Genomic DNA, 20728 nt, shown 5'->3' with positions numbered 1-20728 from the left:
TGTCAGCGACCAAGGTCATGTTTAGGTTTTGCTCTGAATCTTGTGTATTGGGCGGTGAGTTATTCTTCTGCTGTATATGAAACTCACTTGTGCAAATAGTAAACACAGGATAAAGATACTTTTAAAAAAGGAAAATGGGCGATTTCCAGTGTGGCCAGTTTCTTTTTAAGGGATCCCTTCAAAATACAGGAGCATTTGGAAAACTCTTTAATCTCCTTAAAAGTTAGGTAGAATTTTAGAGTTTAGGAAACTTTTTTGCATATGTGAATTCATTTAGCATGCAGCAGGCAGGGTTCTCATTTACCAAAAGCAGAGAGTCTGACCACAGTGATACCAGACAGCTGGATTCAAGGGTTGCAAAGGAACCGAGGCACATTGAAGATTGTGGAATGAAAACAAGAAAGTTTCATGTTAGGAAGGACTGGTGTGAGAGGGCAAAGCTATCCCGTCACATGTGGTGTCAGAGAGAGTGTCCTTGGGGGGCAAACCCACACTTATATCTCACCCTCACTGGCTGTAGGATCTTGGGCAAATGCTTGTTTTAGTTCCTTGGACCCTCAGTTTTCCCATCTGGAAAATGGGACTACTACTAACAGCATGCCTACTCACAGGTGTGTGAGAGGTTGAATGAGAAGAGCCCGACCATGTCGGGCTTAGGGAGGTGGGAGGTAGAGGCTGGGGGTACAGCTGTGTCGGGGGCAGTGGGGATGGAGGTCACCCTTTAGCAGGGTCGTTAGGCTCACATGTGTGTGTTCCCTTCCATCCCACAGGCCTGGCTTTGGCCAGGTGCTGGGAACTCAGCGCTGTCCTTGGGAAGAGGCACCCTTGGGGGTGGCACATCTTTGTCAGCACATCTGCATGTGGGGAACAGAAAGGTGGGCGGTGACATGGGGTCATGGGTCAGGGGAGAGTCTGGCCTTGCCTCTTGCTCTCCAATGAAAATCCTGGGGGTGAGTCATCAGGTAGAGGCTCCTGGGGTGGGAGCCAGAGTCTGTCCCCTGGGTAGGCGGGGAACCAGCTTCGGGGACCAGGTGTGTGTGCAGGTGGGACGGGAGGCCTCTGTCTGCCAGAGCACTGCACAGAGAGTCTCCGTGGTGAGGCGGGAAGTAAGTGTGGGGCAGGAGGGTGACAGTACCAAGGAGACCGCAGAAGCTGTGCTGGGAGGATGCTGACAGCAGTGCCGACCGCAGGGGCTGCTCACATGGATCGTGGGCGCCGATGCCCGGGGCCTTCCCTTGCACACTCTTCTACATGTTCCTTATTTAAACCTGCCAGCAGCTCCCAGAGCAAAAGGATTATCACTTTCATTTTAAAGACGAAGAAACTGAAGTAAAGTGACTTGCTCAAGGGCTGCCAGCATGTGGCCGCACCCTGCCTTGGTCACGGTTTCCTGGGTACAGGCAGTGGCAGTCATGTGCTTCTTTGAAAAAAAATTGTTGTTTGCATACAGTACAATTTGCTCCTTTGGTGTTTGGTGCTGTGAGTTTTGACAAATGCATAGATTGAATGGGCTTTTTAAATTTTTATTTGAAAATTTGAGATCATTTAAAATTCACCTGTAACTGTAAGAAAGAGAGAAGTCCTATGTACCATTTAGCCTGTCTCCCCCTCTAGCAACAGCTCACAGAACTGTGATTCAGTGCCACAGGCAGGAGAGTGACATCGGTGACTCAAGAAACAGTATACTGTGCTTCTCTGCCACCCAAGCCCCCTCCTGTTGGCTTTTCAGTGTCACACCCACTTCCCTCCTACTCAGCGCCTGCTCCCAAACCCCTGGCAGCCCCCAATCTATCCTTCATGTCTGTATTTTGTCATTTCAAGAATGTAATGTGAATGCAATCACAGAATAAATAACCTTTGGGGACTGGGTTTTTCATTCAGCATAATACTCTGGCGAGTCACCGTGTAGGTATCAATAGTTCATTCCTTCGTAGTGCCAAGTGGGATCCCACGGCATGCCTGTACTAGTGTGTTAAACCATCGCCTGTCGAAGGATATCTGGGTTGTTTCCTGGTTGGGTTGTTAGGAACACAGCTATTAGAAAATTCATGTGCAGGTTTTTGTGTGAATGTAAGTTTGCACTTCTCCAGGATGGATGCCAAGGGGCGCACTTGCTGGGTCGTGTAGTAGTTGCTGGAGTGAGCTTTTGAAGCGTGCATTTAGGATGGAAAGGCAGGTGTGGGTGGGGAACACAGTTCAGGTGGACGTCAGTGGGAAGTTTATGCCTGGGAGCTGCTCCACTTGGTGTAACACAAGCTCGCTCCTTATGCCCTGGATGAGTTGCTTCATCTGTCTGTAAAATGGGGAAAACAACCTGTCATGTAGCCAGTGTGTATAAAGCACCTGGCATGCAGTAGGTGCTCAATAGTTAGAAGCTCTTAATGTGGGTCAAAAAAAACAGCCAGGCCAGAGCATGGTCTGTGCCCCAGAGGTGGCTTCTGGGAGGCCTTCATCTTGCCATTTGTGGGCTCTGGGGCACCCCTTTTTAATCTTGCACAAAGCCATGTACCCAGTTGTCTTATAAAGGCCAAGCCCTTGGCTTCTCCCTGAGAAGTCCCCCCGCCATTCTCAGACTGGGTTCTGAGTCTCTGGACTGGCACTGACATTCCCCCGTGAACTTGGCCAGGCCCATGCCACAGATCAAAGGAATCCCAGGGAATTCCAGGTTGTGCCAGGCTCTGCTGGTCTGGATTTGCCTCCCAAGGTTTGAGAATGTGCCTGGATCATTCCAAGTGTTGCTGTGATTTAGCCCAATTCCAGAAATGTGCATTAAGCTCTTACTGTATTCAAGGCACTGTGCTAGTGTTGCAGAGGGTTCAGGAAAAATCCCTTTCTTTCAACAGATCAGAGTCACCAAATTCAGCCCCTCAGGGGCCTTCTGTATCTGTCAGCATAGAATGAAAAGTGCACATTTGGTGTGGCATTCAGAGCCTTTGGTCTGGTTTGAATCTGTCTCTCCAGCTCCTTGTCCTCCAGCAGCCCCCTCTCTGCATACCCTGTGCTCACCGTCCCCATACCCCATGTGTGGGGGCAGGCCAGCATGCTTTGCTCACTCTCCTCCCACTGTCTAAGTTCCTCTTTCCTTCCTGTTAAAATCTTGCCTATTTCCTCTTCAATCAAAAAAGTAGCAGAGGCACTAGATGAAATATTCGAACAGCATATAATGTGCAATCAAAGCATCTTTTCCTCCAGAACCACAGGCCCTTCCTTGAGGCAGCCATGGTTATGGGACCGTGCTGGCCCCCTCTCCTTACTGTTTTCACTTTGCAGCATATCTTGGAGCATTCTGTGTCTGCGCCATTAGAGTCGCCTTGTTAAAATAGCGCTGAAAGCGCATGGTATTCCTGTTCATAGCTACACCGTGATTGTGAACAGTCCCCTCTGATGGCATCTAGGTGTCCCCACTCCTGAGCTCTTATAGGCCGTGCTATGTGTTGTTGGCCCCCGTGCAGAAGGGTCTGTTTGCAACTCAGCTCCAGCACTCATCCTGTCTGCCTTAGGGCAGTGGGCCTGGTTCATAGCAGTCTTTCCTTGACCGCTGAGGACAGAGATTGTGTTGACCTTGTTTCTCCATTCGCGCCTGCAGGCTTGCTGACCACAAAGTTCCCAGGAGCTTACAGTGTGCTGCCCCTACGCCAAGTACTGCCTCTGAGCTTGGTCTCCTCTGGGGGTTCCAACCGGGATGGAACCCAGATGCTTGCACCACTGCCTCAGTCTGGGCTGTGCATGGCACCCATTGGCTGCACCCTGATGGGCTAGCATGGTTCCATTGCAATGGACTTCAGCATGGTTCTCACAGGCCACCTCATGTTTCAACAGAGTCCCCTCTTGATGGAATTTCCCTTGAAAAACATTCGAGTACTTGAGGGTCATTGCTGAGAAAGGACCTGGTGCACAGGCCCCCCCCCATGAAAATAGTGGTAGTGGTTGTTGAGCAGGTCCTTTTCATGAGGTCGGGCTTCTCGTTGGGCTAAGGGCACGAGCTGTTCTCAGATGAGGTAGTCATCCTCAGAGGCACACACTGTTGTCCCAATTTCATGCAGAGGGAAATTGAGGCTTAGAGAGTAAGGAACTTAGGCCGAGGTCCATCAGACAATACATTTCAAGAGCTGGGATTCCAACCCACGTGTCTTAGGACCTGAGCATGTAACCACTGTACTCTCCTGCCTTGTTAGGGAAAGGACATGGGGTGAGGGCTGGTCACCCCTGGCCTTTGGCCAGTGGCTGGCTACCCCAGAACCGAACATGGTCACGCCCAGAAAGGAGATGGCCGCCATCAGGCCTCGCTCCGCCACTGATGCAGCACAAAGGGTCCCTTTGAAGGGAGAGTCCACGAGCACCGCCCCCCCCACCCCGACCCGTCCCTGGAGCCACTCCGAGCCCCACTCCAAGCCAAGCATCCAGGGGGCTGGCGGGCATTTCTGGCTCAGCTCTTGGGCCAGAACGCAGAGGAGTGGTCTGAAATTCTTTCCCTGAGCAGACCACTGTTGGTCAGAATGTGCCACTTCTGGATTGATGTGGTATCGCAGCTGTGCATCAGGTCTCCCAGTGTGACCTGGGAGCCTGCAGACCCCACCGGCCTCCATTCCACAACAGTCAATCCTTTGAAAATGTATTGATTTCCCTCCTCTGCTTCCCTGCCTTTGCACTTTGGATGAACCTTGTTTTCGAAGAACAGTAGAAGGTAATTTTCCTATGCTTGCCAGCTGGCCCATAATTGAGCAATTTCAATAACACCCACTGTAAAGTCTAATCGAAGTAAACAGGAAAATATGATTTACAATCTGGGCAGCAAGTAAATACCAGGGTGCAATTAATTTCTACACAGATTCTAAAACAGAGCAGCAGATTCTAAAACAGTTTCCTGCACTGAGCAGTTGGGTTTTGATTAGGAACTGCCTTTCCATTTTTTTTTTTTATTACTATCCTCATCATTTTTACTTTTGAGGGTGATCTTCAGGTTCCTTGTATCCATGTGACTTTCTTTGAAGGTGTAACCACGGAGGGACGTGATGGAAAAATAGGTTCAGAGAAATTAGTAAGGTGTGACTTGTCAGACCCGGACTAAAAGCTGTACTCTTTCAGCCTTTGCCTGGTGGGAGATGGCTGTGGGGAGGAGGTGCTGCTGGGCTGTGCAGAATCCGAGGGAGCCCTGTCACTGCTGGGAGCTCGGAGTGTGTAGGCAGGCCCTTGCTGTGGCTCATTCTGTGGCAGGCGACAAAGCTGCAGAGGCCCCCAGGGTTGCAAACGTGTTGTTACTGAAACGTGATGTTTCCAAGGATGGGAGGTATGTGCCTTTAAATGGAACCTCCTGATCCTTCCAGTAGCTTCTGTTCATAACTGGGTGGGGACGGTAGCCACCTTGGTCATCTTGGGTCCCCTGCTGCCCGTTTGCTGCCCGAGTGACAACCTCTTCAGTTTTGCCTGGCGTGTATCTAACCCTCAGCCTACCTTGAGTATACACTGAAGCTGTCTGTAAAGCCTGCTCAGTGTAAAATGTCACGTGACACTTTGGAACAGCAGCTTGTGAGCAACCGAGACCCTGAGATATGTCTTCAAAGTGCCGTGTGGCTGAACTGAGATTCATTGTTGCACTCACCAGGGTGTTGATTTTAGGGGTGCCCCAAAGCTGGCATGGGGACTGGGGACTTTGAGAAGGTGATTCTGGCCTTTGTGGCCCCTCTAGAATGTATCTCTTGCAGTAGGGGTTCCATTCAGGGTCCCAGTGTGGGCAGCTCTCAAGGCTTGGTCTTCCTTATCCTGAATCCCTTTGCCTTTCTTTTGTCTTCCCAGGGAGTTGACCACACTTGGCCATTTCCTGGAAGAGCCCAGCCCTGAAGGTGTGGGGGGCCGATGGGGAGCTGTTTCTGCTGACATCATGCACCTGGGAGGTACCCAGGAGGCCGCCTCTGCCCTAGTCTGCCCACTGAAGATGGCTCGTGCCCACCCTGGGACAGAGCCTAGCGCCTGAGGACCTTACCATGGTGATGATCCTAAGGAAAAGCCTCAACGACCAGGGAGCTGACTCCATAGCAGGCAGGACCTTCAACCCTGAGCTGGTAAGGACTTAGCGGGCCTCATTTCTCTTGATGACCATTTTTGAGGCCTGATGTGCAGGTGGGGCTGTGGACTGAGTACACAGGCTTAGCAGACTGAGCCCAAAGTGCCCGGCCAGGGCAGTGGGGCACAGTGTCCCCAAGCCTGGCCAAGTGCTTGCAAGAAGGAGCCAGAGGAGCTCCTCTCATGAGTGAGGAGAGAAGGCCAGCACCCTGGTAAATAATACCAAGCATGGTTCTGCCGCCCCTGCCAGGCTGAGACCAACATTCCTTCTCTTCACCCTGTGAGGGGAGGTGGTTTCCAAAATGGGGTGGTGCCCCATGTGGGGGCCAAGATAAGGCTGTACCTCCAGTGCCTCAGGAATGTCAAGGGTGGGAGATGGTGGAGAAAGAGGGTGCAGTTTGGTGGCCAAGGTGGTGGGTTGTTGTGACAGCCGCCCCCCAGCTGCTGTTTGCCCGAGTTGTTCTCTGACCAAGTGGCCTGATGGACTGGGCCAGAGGCTGACAACCGGACCCTCTCAGACTGAGAACAAAACAGCCGCCTAACCCCCACTTGCAGCCCTAATTCCTCTGCGGTTAGGGGGCCTGCCCCCTGCAGAGGGAGCAGGAAGAAGCCCCTCTCAGGTGGAAGCACTCCTGCGGCGGAGTTGCGAGTCTCCAGGCCTCTCTGCAGCATCTGTGCTCAGCAGGAGGCCCACTGTCCGCGGGCCCGTCGCCTAGCGCCACTCCTGGCACCCCCCGCAGCCCCTATGGGACCCACACTAGCACCTTCATGGGTGGTCTTCCCTGGGCCCACCACACCGATAACCAAGCTAAGAGCAGACAGGCGGGGTCTCAGTCCTCATGGGAGCGTAAAAGCCACCAAGACCCGAGGCCTTCACAGCGCAGTGGGTGTGCTGGGCCCTGGGCTGAAGGAGTTGCACAGACAGAGGTGAGTCAGGCCTGTGCCCATCATGCTTCCCCCAAGTCTGCATCAGTACATACTGTGATTAGGTTCCCTGTCACCATGCCCACTGCTGCCACTCTGCTCCTGCCTGCTACCCCCTCACACTGGAGTTCTTGTGATAACTGGTCTCCTGCTCCCAGCTCCTTTGGCCTCTTCTCCATGTGGCAGCCAGAGGGCATACAGTGAGATCTGTCCCTCCTCTGCTCAGAACCTTGGACGGGCTGCCCGTCTCAGGCCTAGCAAGTGCCAAAGCCCTTACCAGGAGGGGGAAGCCCCATGGCCTCTGGCTGCCATGATCACTCTGCTCTCTGCAACTCCCCCATTTGCTCTGCTTGGGCCACACGAACCTCCAAGCACCAGCCGGCCTCAGGACCTTTGTACCTCTGTGGCCTGGAACACCGCCCCTTAGCAGGACTCTTTCCCTCCTTCCCTTTCTTCTCTGGTCTCCCAACTGAAATTTAATTACCCCACCATTCCTGTGTGCACCACTGCCCCCCAACTTTCTGCCCCCTTTCTTTTCCCTCTTAGGTACTTTCTAATCTAATAAAATTTTTCTAATATTTTAATCTTGTATTTTGAGTGCTCTTGCACTAGAGTGGGGGCTTCATGAAGCATTGGGTTTGGCCTGTTTTGCTTGTTGCTGAATACCCAGCACCTGAAGCCAGGGCCTAGAACGTGGCAGGTGCTCAGGGAGCATTTGTAGAGTGAATGAGTGTGGGTGCCTGTAGCCCGGCTGCCACATTGCTTTAGACGCTGTCTGGCTGCTGCTCAGGCTCAGGGCCGAGGGGACGCAGGCCCGCGCTTGGTGGTGTTTTCCTGCTGAAAGCTGAAGAACAGTCCAGAGCAGCTTTGACCAGAACAGAATGACCTGCCCAGTGAGGGCCATGTGGGGGTCCCAAGGGAGGGCCCAGCTGTGCCCGTAGCCTCAGTAGCTGCCAGTGAACTTGGCCCCATCTCAGGGGGCGCCTGGCTGGGTCTGGCTGGGCCTGGCTGTGGTGCCTGGTCCTGGGTATGCGGGCCAGAGGTCAGCTGGGCTGCCCTTCCAAGAGATGTAGCCCGAGTGGCCTCCCAGTCCCGGCCAGGGAAGAGTGCACCTCCTCAGAAGGTGCCAGTCACGGGGATCCAGCAGTCAAGGGTGCGCTCTGCTGCGCCTCTGCTGCCTCACAGTCAGGCGCCTCCCTCTCTCCCCACACTCGCCTCCCCATCTTGGCACGACGTCGCTTTGCCCAGAGCCCCCAGCACAGCGCTCCTTCCCCCTCGTCCCTCCTGGGTGGGCAGGTGTGCTGTGAGGAGCGGCCCCCTTTGGAGCAAGGGGTTCTCGTTTGTCAGCTTGGTGCTGCTTCACAGTGTGGGCCACACTTCTGGAGGCCCGGGGCGGGCAAGCAGGAAGGTGGGAGCCCCCGGCCTGGGGGGAGAAACATGGTAGTCACCCTCCCCTCCTGGGGCATCCTCACCCCCGCCCGTTCTGAGGGGCAGGAGTGGTCTGTCTCTACCCTGTTACACAGACAGGAAGCTGACTCAGAGGGCCCAGGGGACGGGGCCCTGGGTCACAGCTGGCCAGCAGGGTGGCAGGACGCAGGCCTCGAGTCCAGGCCCTTGCCTGCTCGTCCCACGGAGGCCTTCACGCGGGCCCTACCAGGCTCCTGCAGCTGCGTCCCTCTTGGGACTGTAGGCCTCGGGGAGAGCATGGACTGTAAAGAAGCCAAGACCAGCATCATCTGCGTGTGATGACATCCGTGAGGCAGAATGTGAAACAGACTGATGTGAGCCTTTGTTCTGAACAGCCAGCCGGGTGGGGAGGAAGTGCTGGGGGTTCGCCTAGCTTCCTCGGCTGGTAACATCATCCTCGGGTAAATACCATCAAGATAACAACAGGAAAGATGGAAGAGCTTTTCTCTTTTGTTTTCTAATCAGACTAAGAAGATAACAGAAGTGGGGGTTTAAGGTAAAAAAGAAAACAAGAAATCCCCACAGGCCACTCTGGAATTGTGGGAGGAGGCCCCTGAGGCACAGCCGTGAGGAGAGAAAGTCTCCAACTGTGGGCGAAAGTCACCTGGGGCCCGGGTCGAGGTGGGGGCCTCAGAAACCCCAGCGGGCTCCTCCCTGCCCTCCCCGGGGTCTGTGTCATGGTCCCTTGTTCTCCGTTTTCCAAAAGCTAACGCTGGTGACAGGTGACTGTCCTGCCTCCCGGAGAGGTGTAGGAAAGCAGCGAAAGGGCTGACCAGCGCTCAGTGGTTTGGCCTTCCCGGGGAGGGGGCCTCCCCGGCCCAGGGAGAGACGCCTGAGGCCCCGTGCCCTGGCCCTGGCTTGGCTTGCACAACGGGCAGCCGTGCTCCCCGGTTCCCCTTTCTCCCTCTGCCGAGTGGGCTCTTCCTCCTCGTGTTCTAACATTAGCTACTGCTGGAAGGCAGCCCAGGCGTTTGACCTCGGGGGCAGTGTCCCCCAGCTCCTTCCTGCACGCCCACGCTCAAGCCGGGCCTCTTCTCGCGCGCCAGAGTGGCCATCTCCCTCCCTGCTCGCCAGCAAGTCCCCCCCCCCCTCAAGGGGGCTGGGGTGCACTGCTCCAGGGTGGAGGGCCGGGTATGGCTCCAAGCTGTGTCTTTTCTCGGCCTCGAACCAAGCTGACGCTGGTTTTTGGAGCCAGTACTTCCTTCTGCGCCTGTCAGATTAGGACGCCCAGGCTGCGACTTGCCCAGTCAGAAGAGTTGGTAGCCACGGCAGGCCTTGGGCCCGGCTGCCTAGGCCCCGAGGGTCTTCATACTCCCGGTCGCCCTGAGTTGGCATGGGGACCAACAGCCTCGGCCAGGCTCCCTGGCAGGCCACAAGCTGGCCTGAAGTAGAATTCAGAAGGGCCCAGCCTGGTGCCTTCCCTCCAGGCAGGCAGAGACACCAAGGGCCGCCTGCACCTTGGCTAACCCTGAAGCCCGGGGCGCCAGGGCTGTGCTGGGTCTCCATCAGCGTCTTTGGGAGCCTCCTCCCAAGGGCCCTCGTCCCTTCTCAGCTTCTCTTTTTCTCCCTGGGCCTGGCTCTCCCTTCTGCTTTCCACCGCCGCAGTCTGTGTTCCTTCTCAGAGGCCGGGGCGCCCCCAGTTTGTTCCCCTCCAGCGTGTGGGTGTGAGAGGCTGTGGTGTGTTCTGGCTCCTTTAACGCCGTCTGCAGAAGGGTGAAGGTGCGAGCGCCCTCGTCAGGATTCTGCAGGAGAAGGTTCGGAACAAGCACCATCGCGGCCAGAGGCGAGCTCTGCCACTCTCTGTCTGAGCAGGTTCCCCATTAAATAAAGACCTGAATTGTGTCTTTATTGAAGTCAGGGCTTCATTCCTTCATCAGACAGATGGTCCCTGAAGCCTTGATTTGATTTCCAGCATTTGGAGGGTCTGATTCCAAAACTTTCTCTTGTGATCTAGGGAATCTCACAGAGACCAGGCCCTGCCCTGGGGTAGGCTCAGAACAGGCATTACAGTGGGAGAAACACAAGGGGAGCCGCTCATTGTCCTGTTTCCCTGCAGACACTGGCCAAGGCCTGGGCGCCCGCTTCTGTCCACACACTGTCTTGTGACACCAGAGGGTGAGAGTCTCCCCAGGCCTGTGGGCCTCGTCACAGAGTGATTGACTCATCCTTCCCACCATGGACGCAGAGGGTCTGAAGGGTCAGGAAGACTGACTGCGGATTGGTACAAACCAGCGGTAGTCTTATCACAGATGAGGTATACTGGGAGCAGACTGGCCACCCTGGAGGTCAGTGGGAAACTTGGTGTTGGACCCGGGGAAACCTGCCAGCAGTCAGGGTCCAGGCCTGGGAAGCTGCCGAGCACATGTCTGGTCTGCCCACCGCCGGGCCAGCCGCACAGACGGGGCTCAGAAAGCAAGATGGGGACCCTGATCCGATCTTGAAGACTGGCATGAAATTAGCCAGGTTTCCTCAATTGTAAGCAAGGGAGACCATCTCTGGCTAATTTATACCAAAAGAGAATTCACTGGAGCAGTGGGAGAGGGCTGTGGGACTGGAGAGGGGCTGGGGAAAGGCAGGCGGAGAGCAGCTGAGAGGATTTGGAAGCAGCTACTTAGGGCCGGCTCAGGGCCCCTCCACGGAGTGAACCAGCCTCACAGCCCTTGGCCCAGGAGTCAGGTCCAGGAGTGCCTGGTCAGCCTTGCCTGCATCTTGTGCCCACCCCATGCCAGGGGAAATTGAGGGACAGTCTCACCAAGACACCATCCAGTGTGGGAGGGGAGAAGTCCCAGTGCAAAACTGGGGTGCTATTAGCAGAAGAAGGTGGGCTACACCACCAGGCCATGCATTTTCAGATGCTCAGCGAGGGAGCATTAGTGGGGTGCCCCTAGAACGGGACACAGAGAAGGTGTTCCTTCAAGTTGTAAAATCTTGGTCTTGAGCAATTGCTGGTCCACCTGTGCCCATATGTGCAGAATCAGAGGCACGTGAGTAGCTGGGGCTGGCCTGGGGTTCGACCCCAACTCTTTTTGGCTAGTGTTGTGCCCCTTCTGAAACTTGGCATGAGCCCAGTGATCTTGGGAGGCAGCAGGCTCTGCCCAGGGGAGATCCTTTCCCACTGCCCTGCCTCTGCTGGGCGTGTGGCAGCAGGGGCTGGATGGACTTGGGCTGACAGGTGGCTGTAGCAGGTGGTCAGCGGTCACGTGGCACCTGCCTGTGTTGGGGACATCGTGGACATGACAGCAGCCTCAAGAAGCCTGATTCTCACGGGGAGCAGAGAATAAGCCCAGAGGCAGATACTCTGATGCAGGGTGCGCAAAGGCTCCACAAGGCCCCGGGGAGAGAAGCGCGGTAGGGAGGGTGCCGAGGAGGCCCCAGCGCAGGAATGAGATGCGGAACCCGCCCTGCAAAGGCCGCTCTGCAAAGCTTTACTCTGGTTGCTGTGGGAAGTTGCCAGAGGGCGCTGTAAGCAGAGCTCTGGGGGTCCTGGGAGGAGAATGGGGAGCGGGCTCAGGGCTTGGGTGGGGACCAGTCAGCTTGGCCTGGTCTTTCAGGTAGGGCGCCGGTGGCTTGGAGAGGGGCAGTGTGGGAGTGCGGAGCGCTCACATCGCAAGTACGTGGATGGCTTCAGCCTGGGAAATGGGTCTGCGGCAAATGCAGATAAATCCTTGCTGAGAGAGTGAGTGAGTGAGTGAGGGCCGGAGGCCCCTGTGTGCTGCCCAGGGCTGCCCTCTGGGGGTGTGGCATATCCACATTCCCTGGGCGGGCTGGGGCTCCTCTGTGTGGAACGTGCCAGCTTAGGGGAAAGAGGCTGTGAGCAGAGCTGCACCGAGAGCCAGGGGTTGGTTCCCTGGTTTGCTTCTGGCTAATGCCTGAACCCCAAGCCCTGCTCAGTGGCACCCACATGCTGGCGCAGCTAACAGGCCGCTCTGGATTCTCCACCTCTTCTGCTTTCCCCAGCCCCGTCCTGATTTGGGTTTTCTGGGCTCCCAGCCTGGGTAGCTTTGCATCCCTACCCAAGCGCGAGGGTGGTATGGGGCTGTGGTCCCCCAGTGGGTGTGTGCTGTATGCCGGGCACTCCTGTGGCGTTGGAGCGGTCATCCTCAGCAGGTGAGGCCCTGGGCATTGGCCAAGCCGACTTCCTTCTCTGGATTCTCCCTGCTGGAAGCGGGTCCTGCCTGGCTTTCACGGCTGCATGCTTAGCTGTGGGGGCCTCTTGAGTGTTTGCCATTCAGTGACTTTGTGGGCTTTCAGTGCGAATCCCGCTGCACTGACTTCGTCATCTGGGAGGGAGGCTGACAGCCATCTTGAACTCTTTGCAGACACTTCCATGGTTGGCTGCAGATTGGATGGTTAAGTCAGTGTGGAATCCAGGAAGGTGGCCTGTCCTGAAAATGAAAGGACTATTCTGAACTGAGGAAGGGGACGACCTCGCCCCCTCCATTCCATGTGAGCTCCTTCTGGTCCTTCGGCAACAGCTACAGTGTTTCCCCAGAGAGCCAGCCTGCCCTCCAGCACCCATGGCCTGGCCACCACCCCTGCAGTCCCACCCTTTGTAGCATAAAGGTTTGTCTCAGTCACAGTGTCCTCCATGAAGTGTGAGCTGTCTGAGGGCCAAGGTAGGTGTCCTCTGTGTCCCAGGCTGGTCAGATCGGACCCTTAATAATCTGATTGGATGAACACATAGCTGACTGAGTGTAAAGGGTGGGGGAGCTGGTGCCAGGTGCTTGCCACCCTCTTAACTGGGTGGGCCAGGTGTTTTGGTGTGCCTCACCCTCATCCTTCCAGGCCTTACAGAGCCAGTGCCTGGGTTCCTACCCACTTCTAGAGAACCCTTGTGTGTCTCTGTCATTTGGGGTTCCTCTCAGAAGTTAGAGTTGTCTGTGACAAACTGATTCTTGGGGGGCTGACAGCTTCGTCACCTTGGTGTGATCAGCCCTGGCACAGCCTGCATATGAATAACGACCAGTACTTGTGAGTGGAGGTGAGCAGTTGAGTAAATGAACGAGTCTTTGGCATACTTGAAGCAGACCCTTGTTCCTGGGGCCCCAGTGGGCACAGTCCCTTCCTCACCAGAGGTCAGAGCAGGCCTCTTGACCTAGGCCTCAACTAGCACAGGGAAGGCCAGAATGTTCCACGCTCAGGTTACTCTGTCGCTGTGGAGCAGTGCCTGGGCTCAGGAAATTCCAGGCCTCACTGGCCTGCTTCTCCTGCAATGGCCATGGCATTCCACTGAGGCTGGGTGTGGGGTTGCAAGGGAGATGCGGATGCTTATAGTGGAAAGGGAGACCGTTGTGGAAGTATGTGCCAGGGGGTTCAAAAGCCATAGCTCTGTGTTGAACCCAAATAGAACATTGAGTTTCTGTTTCAGTTCAGAGAGAGTGCCTTGGGGGGCCTCCTTGTAGCTCGGAGCAGTGGCCCCCCTTGAGCTTTACCTGCTGCTGCTGTGTAGAGAAGGAAGAGCTGCCCTTGTATTTGCAGGGAGGGGAGGACCTGGGATGGTGGTTGGGCCTCTGCTCTTCACTTAGGTCCTTCTTGTTACCTGAGGTCTCCTCCTCTCCCAGCGCGGGCTGTGGGGAGGCCTCTGTTCCACCCAGCTCGGTGAACTGTTTACATCACACCTCCTGCACCCCTCTCCACACCACTCACACGGCAAAATCCCCTAGTGTCAGAAGTCATGGGGCTTCTTGTGTATTTTTGAAGCCTGTTAACTTGACGGACTCTTAACTCACTGGAGACGTTGGACAAGGAGTCCAGGCCTCATTATGGGCAGATGTTGTCTCTTTTAGTGCTTTCTTATCCTTTCCCTAATCTGACGTTGCCAAAAGGCAGTTACCCTTTTAATTGTGACTTTAGCAAGGGGTCAGTGCAGGGTCATGTGCAAACGTGCTTCTTATGACTTGAAGAGTGAGTAGCTTTTCTGGTTGTTTTCAGCACACGCCAAAGAAGATGAGTCAAGGACCGACACTTCTCTCTTGTGGAATTATGGGTGAGTAACCGAGGTGGCTGTGAGCAGTCCTCTAGTCCTTCCCCAGGGCCTGAGTCCTCCAGGTGAGACGCTGGAAGCACTTTCTGGACACAGGCACCAAGAGCAGCCGTGGGGACGCTTTTCTGTGTGGCTTTAACCGTTTCTGGCCACCGGTGCTGGGGAGATGTGCAGGTGTGTGGTTCACAGATGTCATTTCCAGCCATATCATGGAGGATTTCTGTCTGTAATTAAAGTAATAATGTTCATTTTTTAAATTTGGAAAATGTATTATAGCATAAAGTGCAAAATAAAAATCTCTCTGAGCCCTAATACCTAGTGATAATACTGTTAATGTTTTGGTGTACTTTTATGTCCTTTGCATTTCTTATGTAGCCAAGTCCATGATGAACATATGATGGTATAAAATTATATACAGACTGTTTTTTGCTTTTGTCACTTAGTAGTTACCGTCCTTTCCCCACAGTGTTAAAATCGTCCCTTCCATGTGTTTGAAATGAGTCTTTAGTACTGCACTGTGTGGATGCGTCAAAATGTATTTAACGGTTTAACTATTGCTTGGTTGTCAGGCAGAAGGGCCGTTTCGTTTGCTGTCGTGATTAACAGTGACTAAGTGTCCAAGTCCTCGTCTGCCTTTGGTTTATTTGTTAGGCTAGTTCTGGAGTAGAACAGAGAGGCTGGAGGGAAGGAACATGTTTAAGGCCCTCACTTCATGTTGCTGAGATGCTTCCTGGAAAGGTCGCCTTGGCCCCTGTCCCCACGCAAGCGTGAATTACCGTTTTCTGTAAGGGGGCCAAGAAGATGACTGTGTGGATCACATTGGTTTCTCTGTGCTTCAGCTGATCGGGAGCAGTGCCCCTTTCACCGTCTCTCCCTGATGCCAGCCCCCAAACCCTGCCAGAAGAGTTTTGGTAACGTCTGCACTGAGGCAGAAACCGGGCTCCATGGTGGGTAACCCCTGCAGGCTTCCCAGTTTCATGTTTGTCTTCACAGGACTGTACCAAGTCTCCCCTGCCTTTTTCTCAGCCGCTTCCCTCTGTGCACGGGCCTTTCATTTCCTCCTTTGGACCCCGTTCCTGTGGGCGGGATGATGAGGGTGGAGGGGTGCTGGGTATGTCACAGTGAGCATGGTGGGTGCCAGGCTCCTTCCGCGCAGGATCTGCTTGACTCTGCAGCAGCTTCGGGGACGGGTGGGAGCACCCAAGTCACATAGGGGACACCAAAGCCTGGGTGACCCCCCACGAGGTCCCTTGGCAAGCAGAGCTGGACCCATGTCAGGGTAGAAGGAAAATGGTTTTCTTCTCAGTCACAAGCCACAGCGCTGTGGGGCCCTGACCCGTGTTCTTCCCGCTGCCCCCAGAGGAAATGGAAGCAGGAAGGTCACCTGGCTTTGGTTTACCCGTGTGACACACTTCTGAGCCCTGTCCCCACGTGGGCTTGATTGATTACCTCGCTGGTGGTTAATGGCTTTCAACAAACCCTCATACTGAGCTCCAGCTGGGCTGCCTGCCTTTGTCATGCCTGAGGAGACAGGCTTCAGCTCTCAACTGGGCCAGACCAGGACACTGGTCTGTGGAGATGCTGGTCTTGACCTTAAGGCTGTCCAGGCACTAGGCTCTGGTGGCCTTTGCTCTGAGTGTGTTGTAAAAGGTGGAGCTCTGGTGGGTTTGTGCTGCGCCATGTTGGGGTTCATGTGATCACTCTGAACTACTTATTTTCCTAAGCTTCAGTTTCCTCATCTGTAAAATGGCTGTTACGACAGCACCTTCCTCGGAGGCTTGCTGTGAGGACTGTGTGGGGTATGTTTGTGAGGAGGCCGGCACAGCGTGAGTGCTCTGTAGTAAGGGGGAGTCCTGTTCCCTGCAAAGGGACCACCGTGGCTTCCTTGGGGAGCAGTGGAAGGTGAGCGTCACCTTGTGAGGAAAGATGCTCAGGCCCTGGGGGCCAGGGGCAGAGGCCTGTGGGGAGAGGCTGTCCTTCCGTCTGATTGCCCAGCAGCGTCTCTGTGACCCCGGAGCCCCGGCAGCCTGCTTTCTACCCGGGAGGCTCCTGTGCGGCCCAGGCTCCCGGGATGGCCTGCGCTGCTTCTCCAGGCTCTTGCTTGCATGGTGGCTCTTCAGGAAGTACTCTGTCTCTCACGGGCCAGTCTCCCTCCTGCTCTGTGGCCATCGCCAGGCACTGTGGGCAGTGGAGGAGCAGCCTCGGGGGGCGTCTGTGGGGTCCCCTCATCCTGCTTGGCTTCTCTGCCTCCCACACGCTCAGCTTTCTGTTGTCAGTACCTCTGTGGTTCAGGAAGACCCTGGCCCGTCTGGCAGTGTGCATTAGGAAGGCTTTTTGTTCACCACAGTTTATTTCTGTGGCTCATTATTGAGTATCTACTATGTGTCAGGCAGGGATAGAGTGAATTAGCCCCTGCCCTCAAGGGGGCTCCTGTTGTGTGGAGGGGAAAGATGAGGAGCAGTGAATTTCCTGTGGAATGGGTCACCTTCCATGATGGGTGCCAAAAGCGGGCCCTCAGAGCTGTGGGCAAGCAGCCCACTTCCTGAGCCTTGCTGGCTCCTCATCCTGCGGGTGGCAGGTGTTTGTGGGATTTAAAGAGGCAGCGGCCTCAGCACCACCACCCCCTCGCCCCCATCCTTTCCTGCACATGCTGAGGTGGGAATGTCAGCAGTCCAAGGCCTTCCCAAACCTCTGTGCCAGTGGAAGCTTGGCTGACAGTTCCTGCCCATTTAACCAGGGAGTCAAGGTGTGGCCTCGCCCTGCACTGTAAGCTGGGAGAACAGCCCAGGCAGCAAGATGCATCTTAGGTGTTTTTAAAAGCAGGGAAGAGAACACCCCATGGGTCCAGCCGGACTTTTCAGGAGGATTTGGGTCCTTCCTGGCCTGGACAATGTTCAGCAAAGATAAAATGTCATGTTATTATAGCCACTGAACCCCTTGCCTGTCTCCTGGAGGTAAAGAACTAATGTTCTGGCCCCCATCAGTGGAATTGTCCCCCTGATTGCTGGGGAGAGCCTGGCCCGTGACTCAGGGCATTACGCTCCTGAGCCCCCATGCCGGGGTCCTAGCTGGAAGCCAGTAAGAGTTCATGTTTCATAAATGTTCTTAAGAAAATCCAGGTGAGCGCCTTAGGTTGAGGGGCGCAGCAGCCTGTTTGCTTCCTCTTAAATAGGCACCCTTTCAAGTAGCTCAGCCTCCTCTGCACCCACTTAGATGAAATAAATGCCTTACTAATAGATCCAAGTGCTCACAGCAGGTTTTGAACTACTTCATATATTGTTATTGTGAGCTGGATTACAGGCCCCCCCACCTGTGTCCTACCCCTGCCCATCCCCAGTTTGGGAAGTTGATATAAAGAAATGGTTTTGTGCTTTTTCTGATGTAGGGGCGTGAACAAAGCCAGAGTGAGGTGTGGATGGGGCGAGCAGGGCAGAGTGGAGCTCAGCCTCTGGGTGCCTGGCAGCCCAGTCGCCGAGGGGCTCCTTCTGGCAGATCGATGCTTTGCCCCTTTGGTTTCCTTTGTCCCCTCCCAGACCACCCCCAGCATACCTTCTGTGCTGATCCAGAACTTCCTCGGCAAGCAGCTTCTCTGGGAAAGAGCTCCGCACATGACTGGTTATTGTGTTCTTGACACAGGAAACCTTGGTGAGCTGGCCGCTTCATGGGTGTGGCCCACCCACCGGTCAGCTGGTCTGCTAGGCTAGCCAGCCCTGTTGTGGCCATGATTTCTAGCGGGTGCTGCAGGGGGCTTGGCTGCGCCTGAGAGAGTCATTCTGTGATGGACAGGCGGGGCTGCATGTGAATCCTTGGTATGTGGGCTCCCTCCAGGTCCTCCATCATTTGCTGGGGGAAACACTCTTCATGCCAGCCCAGGGTCACACTGGTGCTAGCTTAGTCTTTTTTGGGGACACAGGGCGAGTGGGGTGAGAGCAGGCTCCATTCACCACCCTTGGCTGATGGCTCCCATTAAATGCATACCATAGTGCAGGGGCAGTGGACATTACACATCCCATTTTCCTCGCCACTCAGGTAAGAGAAGGTCTAGGAGTCATGTGTGAGAAAGCTAACACAATACCAATTATTGCAAAAAGGCCACTAGAAGTCATAGAAATACAAATAGAAATGGACAGAGAACAAAACAATTCATATGCTAAAAAAAAAATGCATGGAAACCCATAATTACTTTAGGAGTTATGGTAATAAATTATTTATTAATGTAAATTATTTCACAGGCAAAGAGCATAGAGGAAACTTGAGCAGAAGGATCATACATTATGTATAAAAAGGAATTGTAAAAATGTTATAGCAGCCCTGCTTGTGCCACTTGGTTCAGGTTTGCCAGCATTTTAATTATAAGCCCTTACTTTCTGTGTTTAATTACTTGGCTGTTAAAGTCTACTCTGTACATAAAAGGATTGTTCCCGAGGGCACGCTCTGTATTAAGTTCTACGGGGTAAACCAGTTGGCTGTGTTGAGCCATGCATGACTGACAGATTTCGCTTTGAGATCTGGTAGCTTTGAGGCTTTTAACTCCTCCACTATTTGTTGTTGAAAGTGGAACGTGATTGTACCTTGTCTGAAGAAGCTGGTATTCGGAGGTTGGGCATTTTCAATTTCTTATCACAAACAAATGGCCAAAACAAAATGAACACCAGCAATGACAACAAGAGGGCCTCTCAGGCCCAAGTTCTGGTCTCTGTGCCTTTTTTCCACCTCTCAAATAGCCATTTTGAATATGAACACTGGCCTCCTGTGTTGGTTTCCTATAAAAAACTGATTATTAAACGAAGTAGGCTAGAGTGAGACTCGTTTTCATTTTAAGAAGTATGCATATGTATGCTTTTTTAAGATATACTTTTCATTTTTTGTTTTTTCTTATTATGGCGTATGTGTGATTTTTTAAATCTCTAAAATAGTTTAATCTCTAAAATCTCTTAAGGTTTAGCTTAAGGCTTGTCCATACAGAGTGCTTTAAATTTTTCCTGGCACCATTTATTGGTTTCAGACAGTGTTTCTAGAATAAAGTACAGAATAGAATAGGCACATAGTGAGCACATGATAGCTGTTCATGCTGACAAGTGAAGGGATCCCCCTGGGTTGCCTTTTCTCCCAGGATGACCTGCTTTGGGGCTGGGAGAGGGCCGCAGTGGGGCCAGAGGACAGGGAATGACAACTGCTGGAGTGGCATTGGGTGCCGCCTGCCATGATGCATTTTGCCAAGTTCCTTTCATGTGGAAAGATGGTCAAGTTGGGAGACAGCCTGGCCCAACCGCAAGAGCATGGCCTTGCCATTGCTGACTCTTGTGAACTGTGTGTCTATAGGTGAGATGGTGACATTCTTCTGAAGCTTGGTTTCCCCACCAGGGAGATGGGGAGTGCTGTGACTCCCCACAGGACGAGTCGTGTGCTTGGGACACAGTGCTCATGCTCTTTGCTAGCTTCCGGAAGGACCCCAGTGGGTTGTTAGTTAGTTAACAGTCAATATGCATTTATTGACAGTTTCCTGAATTGCAGTCCCAGCTGCCAGTTTTCTCGTCTGTATAATGGCACCCAGCTTTGCTGTGGGTTTTGGTTTAGGTGGGAATCTCAAGCACCTGCCGATTTCCCATGCTTTGTGTGTGTACCCACAGCCGAGGGGAGAATCGGAAGGAGATGGATAAAACTGCCCTTTCTGACCCTCTAGAGCACTTGTTGCCATTGCAAATGCCAGCTTTTTCTACCTATTTCTAAATGCCCCGGAGGTTGGGATAGAACGTGTCTGTGTCAAAGCAGGAAGGGCTATCACAGGCCCCCAGGCTACCCCGACTCATACAGGTAGGGACACCGAGGCCCATGCACCCAGCACCCGATCTGGTGTGTTTTCTTCTACCTCCATATTGTGTGGGGATCCCCCAGGCCTCTTTTCCTGAGAGACTTTCCTAAGCAGTGGCAGCTGCGGTGGGCCACCCCGCCCAGCTAATGAGGATAAACGCCGAGCCCACCAGCCTCTCGGGCTTCTCCCAGCGCCCCCGGAGCTAGCCTTCCTGCTTCCTTCCGTGGGGCTTGCTGAGTTTTCTCTCCAGCCGTACTAATTCCTTGTCCTCATGCCATGGCCGAGGAGCTGCGTTGCTATTCTGGAACCCAAGGTGCAAGCTGACGTCTATGACCCATCGCGGAGGAGAGGGCAGGGGCCGGGGCCCAGGCAGGGAATGCAGAGAACCTCGTTTTCCTGACACAGGTGCTCCAGTGGGCCAGGGGCTAGAAAGTTCTTTAAAAATGAGTGACCCCAAAATATATAAAGAGTTCATGCACCTC

The 20728-nt window shown here is 54.1% G+C and overlaps 2 protein-coding genes and 1 long non-coding RNA gene across 3 annotated transcripts in view; 2 read left to right on the top strand and 1 right to left on the bottom strand.

Moving 5' to 3' along the window:
- Positions 1 to 6015, top strand: part of EEF1AKMT2 (EEF1A lysine methyltransferase 2) — an 80255-nt gene extending 74240 nt beyond the window's left edge. The window contains exon 6 of the mRNA XM_036899089.2: positions 5794 to 6015. Within this exon, the coding sequence (XP_036754984.1) occupies positions 5794 to 5801 (8 nt within the window). The 3' untranslated portion in view covers positions 5802 to 6015. The remainder of the gene's footprint in view (positions 1 to 5793) is intronic.
- Positions 5834 to 20728, top strand: part of FAM53B (family with sequence similarity 53 member B) — a 75262-nt gene continuing 60367 nt past the window's right edge. Inside the window, exons 1-2 of the mRNA XM_036899082.2 lie at positions 5834 to 6059; positions 14383 to 14437. Of these exons, the coding sequence (XP_036754977.1) occupies positions 5982 to 6059; positions 14383 to 14437 (133 nt within the window). The 5' untranslated portion in view covers positions 5834 to 5981. The remainder of the gene's footprint in view (positions 6060 to 14382; positions 14438 to 20728) is intronic.
- Positions 11854 to 19306, bottom strand: LOC130684669 (uncharacterized). Its single transcript, XR_008999047.1, has 2 exons — positions 17984 to 19306; positions 11854 to 12836 (listed from the first exon to the last, which is right to left on the bottom strand). It is a non-coding gene; the product is annotated as an uncharacterized LOC130684669 (long non-coding RNA).

Source organism: Manis pentadactyla, chromosome 8 (genome assembly GCF_030020395.1).
Source record: "Manis pentadactyla isolate mManPen7 chromosome 8, mManPen7.hap1, whole genome shotgun sequence".
Taxonomy (NCBI): domain Eukaryota; kingdom Metazoa; phylum Chordata; class Mammalia; order Pholidota; family Manidae; genus Manis; species Manis pentadactyla.
This window is presented reverse-complemented; position numbering and strand designations above follow the sequence as displayed.